At 41.2% G+C, this 12,437-nt stretch overlaps 1 protein-coding gene across 1 annotated transcript; it reads left to right on the top strand.

Annotated features, from left to right (window-relative positions):
• Nucleotides 1-94: 94 nt before the first annotated feature.
• Nucleotides 95-11,516, top strand: RB195_005638 (uncharacterized protein; the record flags this gene model as incomplete). Its single annotated transcript, XM_064178264.1, has 21 exons — nucleotides 95-139; nucleotides 539-621; nucleotides 3,646-3,753; nucleotides 3,929-3,988; nucleotides 4,306-4,402; nucleotides 4,462-4,525; nucleotides 4,585-4,658; nucleotides 5,215-5,300; nucleotides 5,370-5,440; nucleotides 5,847-5,963; nucleotides 6,064-6,160; nucleotides 6,281-6,430; nucleotides 6,559-6,600; nucleotides 7,462-7,546; nucleotides 7,604-7,726; nucleotides 7,791-7,937; nucleotides 8,122-8,244; nucleotides 8,554-8,615; nucleotides 10,012-10,120; nucleotides 10,607-10,753; nucleotides 11,487-11,516. 21 exons carry the CDS (start codon nucleotides 95-97, stop codon nucleotides 11,514-11,516), a joined length of 1,920 nt encoding a protein of 639 aa, XP_064035332.1.
• Nucleotides 11,517-12,437: the final 921 nt, after the last annotated feature.

Genomic DNA, 12,437 nt, shown 5'->3' with positions numbered 1-12,437 from the left:
TCCGGAAAATAACTGTGAAGACCCTATCATCAATGGTGATTGTAATTCATTGATCCTAGAACCGAACAGGAGAGTAAGGTCCACTTTTAGCAGGATGCAAGCAGAAATGGTTGACCAGCTGCCTGTGGACACCTACAGGGTGAGCAATGGTTTCGGGATCATCGCATGTAGTGACCGAGAAATAGAGTCAAGATTGGGAGAATTGAGTCGAAGTAAACAAAACGAAGAGCAGTTTCTGGCGATCTTGGATAAGGATGTAAGGAGTAGAGGTGAAAGAAAAACATCGCTTCGCTTAGACTAATCTGAAATTTAAACCGACACTATGCCCGAAAACAAACGCATAGTGTTAGTTGACCCCTCAGATACGGCTAACTGAAACAGCGATCCTTAAGTGATACTCTGGGTGAAGCGACACCGTCCAGACTCAAATTTAGGGACAACACGAATGCTTAATACTTGGGCATCCTTTCTTATAAATATGATCTGGAAGTTATCAGTTCCCATCGAAAACAACACAAAACTTATAAGGATCTTTCAGGTAAGATGGACATTGAACGTACCTGGATTGGCTGAAATAAAAGAGCCTGGCCAGCAAGTCACTATCACCGAACTTGTTCAGAGGTCAGCCATAACGTTATTCCTGAATTCAGCGACAAATAAACTAAATATACAGCTACCAGATTACGGTCGTTTGAGCAAAGATAAGTGACGATAACTGTAACTGCGGTCGTGATCATACACGATGATGTAATGATAAACAATAACTTACCCGAATTCACAGATTTTTCTAAACTTTTTTGTAAAAAAATGAGAGCAGGGATTAAAAAAGAAGAGAAATCACAGTAAAAAATCATGCTAAAGAGTTACCAGCAGTGCTATGTTCAAATACTACCACCGTCACGATGTGAGCGTACGTCAGTCGTCAAGGTGGAGTCGTCAAGATGTGTGTGTACAACTGCGGAATAGCACATGACTCACTCTGGATCGAAAGTACTCACGGAGCTACGCAGACCGCTGAGGACGACAACGAGGACGCGTTTTATGATGGGTTAAATACCTGCTGATATGCAAGATATCAAGCCATTATAGTCTGAAATGACGCGAATGGAAAGATAGAACCCGAACGACAATCCGAGGAAAACCAATTGTTGGATAACGGAGGTCCTCTGGTAAACTTTATAAGCAGACAACTCTCACCACTACTTCCACGTTCAGAAGGAATCATCGAGATCATCGGCTTAGCAAGGTCCAACCCTTTAGCGCCGAAAGAGAAGCGGAAGCGGAAGATGCCAACTTTTAAGCTTCATTCGATTCGACGATTCGTATGACAAACAGTATCCTTCTGTCAGACATCCGAAAAGTTCAGAGCAGTCTAGGACATTCATTCCGACAGTCACCCAGTTCTTTCCAGCTTGATGGTACTCTTCCAGTAAAGGAATTTTGAAGTTTAACATCAATTGAAGCTGGATTTGACAGGTCTGAAAGGCGGTGACTGGAGGAAAAAGTTCCTCCGGTGGGTATCGGTCACTATAGGATTGCGAAACAAGAAGAGAATGGATGACGCTGCCTCTTTCACTAAATGTATTCAGGACGCCGCAAAGAAAACACCACTGCTTTCTACTCCGAGAAAGAAGTTTGCATTTGCAACGACAAGATATACGTAGAATTCTGTAGGGGTGCCCGCATTACTGGTGATTTCAGCCAGTAGAAGCGTCTGAGAAAAAATTTGCGTCGTCAGTTGAATTATGGTCGTGAAAACGAATAGACGACGGGGTGTTGTGTAGCGGTTAGAGGTTCCGCTTCCTGCACGATCGATCGTAGGTTCGAATCCGCCCTAGCGCTCACCAAGCCCTCCATCCCTCCGGGGTCGATAAATTGGTACCAGACTTGTCTGGGAGGATAAAAGCACTGACTTGACACATCGGCTAGCCACCTCAAGTCATTGTATAAGCCAGATACACGTTCGCAAACCTCAAACGATTCTGAATTAGTGTGAACGTGGGGGCGCACCCCAAGCGGATTGATTAACGCCAGAAACTTTATTCTTTATTTAACTAAGAGCTTTACTCGGAAGTGGACATGGTGTACCATCGGATAACACGAGGAAAACGTCAACATTTCTTTCTTGCTTTTTTCTTGCTCGGCCTTCTGAAGTAGTCATGGAGAACTGTCTTCACTTCTTTGGTCACATTATGAGGCGATCGTCTGAGCATCTTGTAGAAGTTGTCCTGAGAATGACAGGCAGTTTAGTGGAAGCATAAAATCTCTCGGATTTTGGAATAGCGACGAATGGATAGATTCTATGTGGGTCTCAGCTCAAGATCGAACAGTGTGAGCTCGGATATATTTAAGGACGACACACTCCAGTGAAGATGGGTATAGCTGCGTTAGGCCGAAACATCCGCCCGCTGTTTAAAGGCATCACCTCACGAATCTGGAGTGGTATGGATTTCCGGTGGAGTATTCGTACACGGGGTTGTAGATTAAGATTTGGGGGACGGTGATTCCTTTCTCATTTCATTTCTTCATTCATTTCTTCCTAATTGTCGTAGAAAAGACACGATTTCGAGCGTTCCGGCGCACTATTTTCTACAAGGAGTTCCATTGGAGCGCGCCAGCTCTGTGCGGCGCCGCATCTTCCGGCCCGTTTTTACGGCAATTAGGAAGAAATGGACGGAACCTCTCTCCATAATCTACTATTCCGTATACGAATACTCCACCTGAAATCCGCACCACCTCAGACTCGTGGTATGCTGCCTTTACTTCAAGCCAAGTCATTGAAGATTGACTTTAGACAGACAACTGACCCACTAGTCGCAGATACTTGCCTTTGTTCAGAAATTAGACTAACCCTCCATCAACAGAAGCACGGGATTGTAACAAAGTTGTGTATGGATTCGCTGTTTTTGATCTGGTTCATTTGATTCAGTTTATTACGATGGTTGAATATTGGATTTTGCGGTGACTCTCACAGTCGCGAATGCGGGAGGATGGCAACTTCTCTATTTTTCCCAATAGCTTAGAATAATTTCAAATCTAGCAGTCTAATTTTCTGTTGATAGGAAGTCAGGCATCCTTTTCTATAGATCCGGTTTCTTGTGAAACACATTTGTTTAGGAGTGTTTTTTCCTGTATCTATATTTCTTTTTTTTTCAACATAATCCGCTGAGTTTTGCAACAAATCGTGACTCTAACCCTGTGCAATGTGTTTACCTCTTCGTGAAGTCCGAGTGCTGCCAAAAAACTTACTATTTTAGCTTGAAGCATGTATGTTGTGTCGCCAGGAAGTATCTACGTCCAGGCGACTGCTATGCACTCGTAACAACTCATACACTTCCTCCGCTTGTTCCTCTCTCTGACCTCTCCACCGTCCAGGCGAAAGTGCATCATGGTCGTCCGGCCAAATATGACCACAACACGTCCTCGATTTAACGCCTTCTAACAACGCTTGATAGTTCCACTCCAGAAGACCGTTTCGGACTAACTTGTGAATATTTATTACGAGTACATAGCAATAACTTATCGGCTAATTACTGAGTACAATGAATGATTACTAACATATAATAACTAGCAGTTACAAGTTGTATACATTACAAATAATTGTACGTTTTGAACTGCTTCAAAAATCATTTTAATTCCATTTAGTAAAAATGTCACGATCAACAATCAGCAAATCAAAGTAGATGGGTTGGGACAGACTGTCTCTGGCCTAGTTCCCTTGACCTATTTGCAACCAAAATTCAAGAAAACATCGTAAGTTTCTTTCGTATATCAAATCATCCGAACATTCGAATCTAAAATATGAACATTCGGATTTTGTGGTATTTTCCAAAAACTATCTATGTCTCATGGAAGAAAGTAGTTGCATAGATATTTTGCAGCCCGAGCTGCTCCGAAAACATGTATTATCACTTGTCTCTTCTTCTAGAAAGATTGAAAATCAAATTTCCGCTGCTAATCCGGTCAAAGAAGATGTGGCGAAAGGAGAGTAAGTTGTGTTCGTTCGACTCCAAAGGACAATTCAACGTAGAGGATTCCGCAACGCTCTCCTCGCTCTGGCTAACACTTTATAAAAGTGATAGTAAGCGACACAAATTAGGGAACTTCTGGCCAGCACTTATGTCGGACTGGTCAGACGCAACGCGCCTTCGATTTACAGCACCGTAAACATATGGGGCACGCATACGAGAAGACAGATAAGCGTCGCGGTTCCCTGGTCCAGCATACGCATCGGGATGGACATAAATCTTATTGCTATGTTTTCTCACGGTGCGAACGGTTCTTTTTAACTGCTGGAACTTTTAGATGGTGGATGGGACGTGTTTCTTGCATCGATGTTGGCATACGACTATCCAGAGATCCCTCATTAATCATGGGTAGCTACGCAGTATGTCAACCACCGGTATGTCTAATCCAACGTTGTTTTTTTTGCATTTTTTAAAGGAGTATCGTTCCAATTAGGAGATGGAACCAGTGGACGCAGGAGAGTGGGCGGAGTTTGTGTTGGTTGTAAGGAACATTTCAGGTCTGTTCTCTCTAGAAGTACTTCATTTACATCAACTTTTTGTTAAAGATAATTTCCAGGTAGTGTGGATCAGTGGGTATACGAATGGGAGCTCAACCATAGGTACAACCAAAGATTTGGGAAGAAATTCAAGGTTGGTGAACAAATAAAACGATCTGATGCAGCTCACACTGTTTGCACTTCACCGACGCGGGTGCGTTTTGCGGTGCGGCCGCACGGCCGTCTTAAGATGTGCACGTTTAAAGGCATCACCCCACGAATCTGAGGTGGTGCAGATTTCAGGTAGACTGCTCGTATACGGGATGGGAGACTATGGAGAGGGGGTGATTCCGTCCATTTCTTTCTAGCCGCCGTAAAAAACGGCCCGGAAGATGCGCGCCGCACAAGGCTGGCGCGCTCCAGTCGAACTCCTTGTAGAAAATAGTGCGCCAGTACGCCTGAAGCCGTATCTTCCGGGCCGGATGAAATGGACGGAATCACCCCCCTCTCCATAGTCTACTATCCGTATACGAATACTCCACGTGAAATCCGTACCACCTCAGTTACGTGGAGTGATGCCTTTAAGGTAGAAAAAGTGAAATCCGACAGGCGAGATCGGGTTTCATTACATCTACCTTGAGTACGTGCTACCGCTTCCATTAGATATTGACCTACGTAAATGGGCAGAAATCGATAGCTATCAACTGCAGGCAAGAAAAATTGGCAACGATATCATCAAAGCACCTCCAGCAAGTCCAATTCCGTCAATAGCTTACTTTCTTATAAAACGAACCGAGTAAGTTCAGATCACTAGATTAGGACTAAAAAAGTAAATACGCATACGTTCTTCTCCTTTTTTTTAAAGAGAAGGCATGTTCTATATAGAATCTGAAAAAACGTTCCTATCTATCGATCTGCTGCTTTCGCATTACTACGGTAAGCTGGTTTTTCTTTTCTTTTCGAAAGTAACGCTGTGACAATGCCAAGAAAACTCAGCAACTGATGAAATTTCGTCTGTAGAGCTTCATGTCACAGTTCAAATTTCTACTTTAGCAGATATTTTCATGCATTTCCTAACTAGACTTCACGGATATACTCCGCACCATGTTCAGGAACAGTGAAACTTTCGTCATGCATAGTCGCGATAAGTAGTTTTATCGCTGAGAATTTTTTTGAAAGATCAAGTGCATTTTGCTGGCGACAAATCAATGGTCGCAGATCCTCTAAGCTAAGAAATAAGGCCGGTACATATTCATGAATAGTACTCAGAAGAAGCAAAAAATTCCAAATAAACCTTCGACTATTTTTGGGACAGTTATCCTTATAGCAAACCATGTTACAGACAACGTTTTGCCGATTGACGGTGAGAGCGAGGCTTCGAAACAAGCTTTCTCTCTAGTGCTTCGTGGTATTAGCCAGTTTGACAGCTTGCCACATACGTTTCCAAGGCCTATCTTAGGTAGGAGATTTCTCACTCAAAATCCCCCAAAGGGAATGAATAATACTTGATTTCCCTCAACTTTTACCATTATTCTACCAGGTTTATTTTTTCGTTGAAGGAGCCATGAAAAAACCGTCCTACCAAAAGAAGGATCGTTCACCACTCCAACTATTTCTTGGTGGTGCTCAGAAATCGTTGAAAGATTTTAGAGCAAGGTGAGCGCCCTTGACTATGTGTGTAATGTGTAAAACAATGTGTAATAATACGTATGTAATATTTGATATGTACGAAAACAGTGGAGTTTCTGCCGAACTATTCTGAGGATTTTCTTGCAGAGTCGCTAAACGAGTGATCTTTTTCGATAACGAACAAAAGGAAACACTCTATAAAGGGTATCTTTACTACAATGGCACCTACAATGTAGTAACGATCCGTAAGATGCGACCAAAACTGTACAACCAGAAAGCGTTCGATAAGGACATCAAGTGAGTGCGGACCCAGCACCGTAACCAAAATTGGAAGAAAAGTGAAAAAAAGAAATAGTGCAAATAATTAAATATTAATTTTAAAAAATGGTCTACAAAAAAATGTATTTCTATTATTTTCGTTACAGACGATTGAATAAAACTATGCAATCGAGCAAAGATGGTGGATCGTAAGTCTGTTCCATCTTCTGTTTACTCTTGTTATTCACTGTTCTCTGAGTGAATCGAATGCTAACGTATTAAAAGCAGCATACAACGAATCTGAAGTGGTGAGGGAAGTCGCGAGAAAAGCTAAAGAGGTTGGGGTTGTGGATTGCGGGATACAGGGCGGTACCGCTATCCCTAATCGTCCTAAAAAAACGGTGTGGGAACCGCTCCAGTTCCTACGAGGTACTTTGGAACGCCCCTCTATGTACACGTTCCGGTCCCCACAGCAGCTTTTTTTATTGGTTTTACTCGAATAGGCCTGTAAGGAGACCTCATTAATCTTCGGCCGCTCGCCTTGGAGGCGGTCGAAGAGGGTGGCACGTAACAAATGAACGCAAATGCACGAGGGTGGCACGTAACAAATGAAGTCGTAGCAAAAAACGGCATCATCCAGGAAATTTTTTAGGACGATAAGGGAGAAATGAGTGGAACCACCCCAGATCCCGCAATCTACAACCCATCCCTAGCTTTTCCCTCAGACTTCCTCACCAGGTCAGGTTTGTGTTATGCTCCCTTAAAGACTTCGTTGTTTGATACTCTCAGAAGTTAACTGAACGATCCAGAAACCCACAACTCTGTATCGATTATTTGCACAGCTACTCATCTGTGGCATTCCATCTGAAAGGCTTTTCTACACTAGAAAAGAGATCCTGCCTTCACTAGGACAAAAAAGTTATGATAACGGTGTAGATTTTTCAGTCGGTAAATCTTGTCCATAACACAAATTCCACTTACGCAAATTTCCACAGAACTTCTTACGCAAATTTCCACAGAACTATTCTAAGTTACTCCAGAGAGAAAAAAAAAGAAGTATTCTCTTTAAGAAAGCAAGACGCAAATGTGGGAAAGATCAGGAACGGTTTTCAGTTTCTCTCGCATATTGTCGGGTTCGGTGGTGATCCTATTGAGGTAAAAAGTTGTTCATTTGTCCAGAAAATCCAGGATGTTTGACGCTGGTTGTTGCAGAAATACGGCAAGTGGATCGCGTATGAGTTTATCACAGGCATCCCCTTGGATCGATTCCTACAACGCCGAAAGTACATGAGCGATTCTATGTTTTTGAGGGAAAAATCCGAAATTTTGTATCAGGCGAGTTGGGGAGACGTCCTTCAGGTCACCTAATACGACGTCGTCAGCTGATGCAGATTTTCAGGTCAGCGCTGGTATGCGATTCCTCGAATTGAACAGCTTATGCCATCGTCATTTGCGAGGTTCAAATATCATCGTGCACGAAGAGGGTTCGCACATGTACGGGGTCAAGATCACCGACTACATGGTCACCTACCATTTTCTGGACGAGGTACGGATCCCTGGGATGTGAAGAGAGGCCGATGGCCGGCAGCTCCCCATCGCAGTTGCACTTTATCATAGCATCCACCTGCTACAGATGGGGCGCTGGCGAAAAAAAGAATAGCAACGGGAACGGAAAGGGAAAAAAGATTATCGATTCCGGTGACTTAAATCTTTCAAAAAAAAATCTGCAGGAGTGGGTGGAGAAAATCAACCTGTTCGATCTGGATTGGCCATGGTGGGCACCGGAATGTGTCCTGTACAGGTGTTTCGACATTGTCAGCGATGTGTGGGCTTTTGGATGTGTTATTTTCGAGGTACTGCCTTTTTTTGAGGAAAGCATGTACTGTTCCCTTCTGAGCAGGCTACCGAAATTCTTCTTCGAAAGCTGCTTAGAACTAGAGAATGTGAAAATTACTGTTGTTGTGTGAAAACTTGACACGAGATTTTTGTTCTCAAGATCTGATTTCACATCATTCCCGTTCTCTCCTTTTAACGTTTCCCTTTAACGTTGACCACAGGGATAAGGTTTACATGTACTCCCCCACCTGAGCATATTTGCGCGTGCGATAGGGTTTTTTTAATGGAAAAATAGATGCAAAAGCTAACCTCGCTCTCGTTTTCAGATAAATCACGACGGGCTCGGCCCATATGCTTTCCAGAAGCGTCGCCCTCAATCACATCGCGAGTCAGTAATTTTTTTAACCATTTTTTTCGCCAACATTTCAATTTCCTAGGCTTGCTGCCTCGATTTCTCATATGTTTAAGTATGATTCCACAGGAATTCTTGTCAGGCATTAGGGCGATAAGCCTAGAAAATTTAGTGGTTAGTCTTTGAAACACAATTAGGACAGTGGAGTCCATGACTCCATGCTTCAGAACACAAAATATACAATAAATCGACTCATAGAGTGACTACATGGATACATAAAAGTGGATATTTATTCGAGTCACCTAGGAAAGTAAATAAGTAAAGTAAAGACAGTCATCTAAGAAAGAAAATTCCAGAAGAATGCTGAAATTTTGCTTCGCAGAAGCTGTTTACATAAAAGCTTACCAAACATTTATTCGGGTCAAACATCTTAGTTTCAGCTCTTCTTTTTCAAAATCTTCTTTTCGAAGCCACAAAAAAATCCATATAAGTCTTCTCAGGACGAAATCTCTCCAATATTCTTTGTTTTGATTCCGAAAGTGGAATTAGCTAAAGCATAAAAATAAGATTTGAATCAACTTGTTCGTGGGTCAAAAAGTATTCTTAATTTTACCCTTATAAATATGATCCAAATCGTGTGTTTATCCTTTTGTTTTATTTAATACACACTTTCCACGAAATAGCTTGATTTCCATTTATTGAATACAAGTGTTTCCTAGAATTCACTCGACACCCACTTTGGATTTTCAAAAAACAACGATTCTGTTCCGAGCGGTGGGAACTAGGGTATAAATAAAGCCGTAAACTGGCAAGTGATAAGACAAGGATGATCTTTGATTAACAGAAAACTGTCTGCTGTACTCCTTCAGTGGCCTTATCAGTCATTCCGTCTAACCTACAGACAACGTTCAATGATCCGCATAATTAGTCCAAATTTTAACATTCAGAATATCAAAATGAGTCGATACTAGCGGTTTTGCCCGATGGTAGATGTGATGAGGAATATGGGTACAGAAATCACTTGAAATGAGGAGCACAGCTAATTTGCATGCGAAGATTTTCCATACCCACTTTACACTATCCTTATTTCTAGTGTTTTCTTAAGCTTAACTCTGTCACAATCAATGATTTTTTCCTTTGAAGAAAGTAATAAATGAAGTTGGTAACAGAGCGATGGTAGTCGCCGTAGTCGGCGTTTAAATTTTTACAAACTTAAATATTTTTCAAACACGTACCACCCAGTATGTGACGTTTTGAGGACCAGTCAAGTCTGTTCTTAACCCAGTGAACATTGCATTTAAGCTCTGGATGATCCTGACTCAATTTGATTTTCCAGAAGCATTGCATTAAGGGACCTTGACTGTCACGTCGCTGACAAAATCAGTGGTAGAAAGCTAAACCGGTCTTCTGGTAATCCATTTATTGATTTTAGCCTACAATCAATCTTTGAAAGTGGTGAACAGATGTGCATAGTGCGCGAGGATGATGCGGAGTCGTTCCTCGAAGAACTTCTCTTTATGTGTATACGATATAATCCAGACGTGAGTTAGAATGAATGTAATTAAAAATAGTAATAATGCTAGTAATAATAAAACTAATAAGAATCACAATCTGAAATTAATGGAAAAACAAGCGCAGAGATCCCATCAGGGCCGGCGGATGCCACGCAACACCCGCGCTTAAAATTAGCTCTATGTCTGCCAACTACACAATTATATAGTGTTCGTTTTGGGGCGGTGTAGCGCATTTGGTAAGAGGTTCCGCTGTGGCTGCAGCATGGTCGATCGCAAGTTCGATTTCGACCCAGTGCCAACTGATAACTCCGATAAATGATGAATCGGCACTAGACTTCTCAAGCAGAATAAGAACACCGATTTGATTTATTTGGTTGCCCCCGCAAGTCATTGTACAGGGTAGTCACGCGTTCGTAAACTTCAAACGGTTCTGAATTGAAGTGAACGCGGTAGCGCATCCCAAGCAGATTAATTAAAGGCAGACACTTTATCCTTTCTTAATCTTCGTTTCAGACTCGTCCAACGTTCGACCATCTGTTCCACTTTTTTCGTGAACTTCTCTTTGATTTCGCTGTGGGTCCCAGTGCTGCCATCGAAAAATACATAAAGAAAGCCCCAAAGAAATTTGAGCACCCGAAAAGGAGTACTTTGATACCAGAGGTAATTTCCAAGACTCCAACACTTAAGCACGTTCGATTCTTATCTAGAACTAGAATAATACTCCTCTACCTGCTATTCCCAACAATTTCGCCAAGCGTTGAAGATGTGAATGCGAGTTCGAGGTCAAGAGTTACTCGCTAGCCCCATACAAGGTCATATTTCAATTCAAAATTGTTGTGACTGGTTCTATTCCCGAAAAAAATCTCTGCCCACAATGTTTTGATGACCTCCGTATGGTACTGATTATGAAAGCACAATAAATTTCCAGGGATCATATCAAATATAAGCTAATTTCTCATTGACACGTCCGGATTCTAATAGAACAATAAATTCTATTAGAATTTCCGCATATTCTGTCTGCAAGCGACTCAATTTCCTTCAGAAATATCCTATCTTTCCTTGAATACCTAGAACATTGAGTACTGTAATTTCCCGACAAATACGGTGGTCATAGCAAAAAGACGTCCACGACATGGTCTCATCAGCATTTTTCTCTGAATGCAAATAAAATCAAGTGGAGAAATATCTAGCGAAAAAAAAATTCTTCCAAACAAATTGGGTGGAACGATAGATAATCCCAGCTGTACAGTCATCCGAAATACAAAAATCAAAAGAAAAAAGAAGAAACACAAAAAAAAAAAACAAAACAAAGAAAAAAACTGTGTAGAACATGATTATCTAACAAATAGTCAATGATTTCAGTGATCTGAAGAATAATTGAACTCATTTTCAGGATGACAAAATTCTCAAGAAAGAAACCTAGAATACCGTCATACACGATTGTAGTATAGTTGATTAATAGGAAAAACAATAAACAACCAAAACAAATTACTACGAATATCTCAAGAATTGTACACCTATACGAATGTTCATTTGTTCAATAATAAAAAAAGAAATTCAAACGACTTTTTTCGCACACCAGTGCGCACGTAAATCATATAAAAGAGCGGTTTGACTCGAAGGAGGCAGAAAGAAGCCGATTAGATTGAAATTCAATCTGGTCTGGTCCTAATCGATATCCATACGCATCGTATCGCAACCCAATAAAGAACAATTTTATTTAGGTTTACATAAACTGTAAATAAACAACTGAAAGTGTTGCTGACGATGAAACCAAAACGACTAGTACCAGCTGCGCAACCAAAGTCAGCCCAATTTGCTATATATGATGGCGAGATATAGTTGCACGCCTCTACGAAAAGAAAAAAAAACCGGATACAATAAATATCTGAACTAGAATTCAGGAAATACAACGATGGGCCTAGAAATCACAGGATTTCCAGAAATTGAATCCTGAAATCGCCGTTTGGATATTGCAGCATGGCAAGATTGGCCAACGGTCGACGAATACATGAATCACTTTCATATCATTCAAAGAAAAAAAAAAGAACTCTGGGGAACCACAACATGTTGAAAAAACTGGTAAAACTATTCGGCCCAAAAAATAGTAAATGATACAAAAACCACAAATAAAATAAGCACATCATGACTTTTAATTGACAGAAAAAACTGCAAATTACGCCCTATTCGTGTGCTCTAAAGATATGTGTGTGTGCAGATGAAGAAAAAAAAGAAATTATTCTTGGTAATATTCCGTGAAAATAGATTCGCATACATGAAAATGAGGAAGAGTTGAAATCCTTAAGTAGTATTATTGTGGTCCTCATTTAAAGAATGTCTTTGT

The sequence above is a fragment of the Necator americanus genome, chromosome I (assembly GCF_031761385.1).
Source record: "Necator americanus strain Aroian chromosome I, whole genome shotgun sequence".
In the NCBI taxonomy this organism is placed as follows: Eukaryota; Metazoa; Nematoda; class Chromadorea; order Rhabditida; family Ancylostomatidae; genus Necator; species Necator americanus.
Note: the sequence above shows the minus strand (reverse complement) of the source record. Positions and strands in the feature narration are given on the sequence as shown.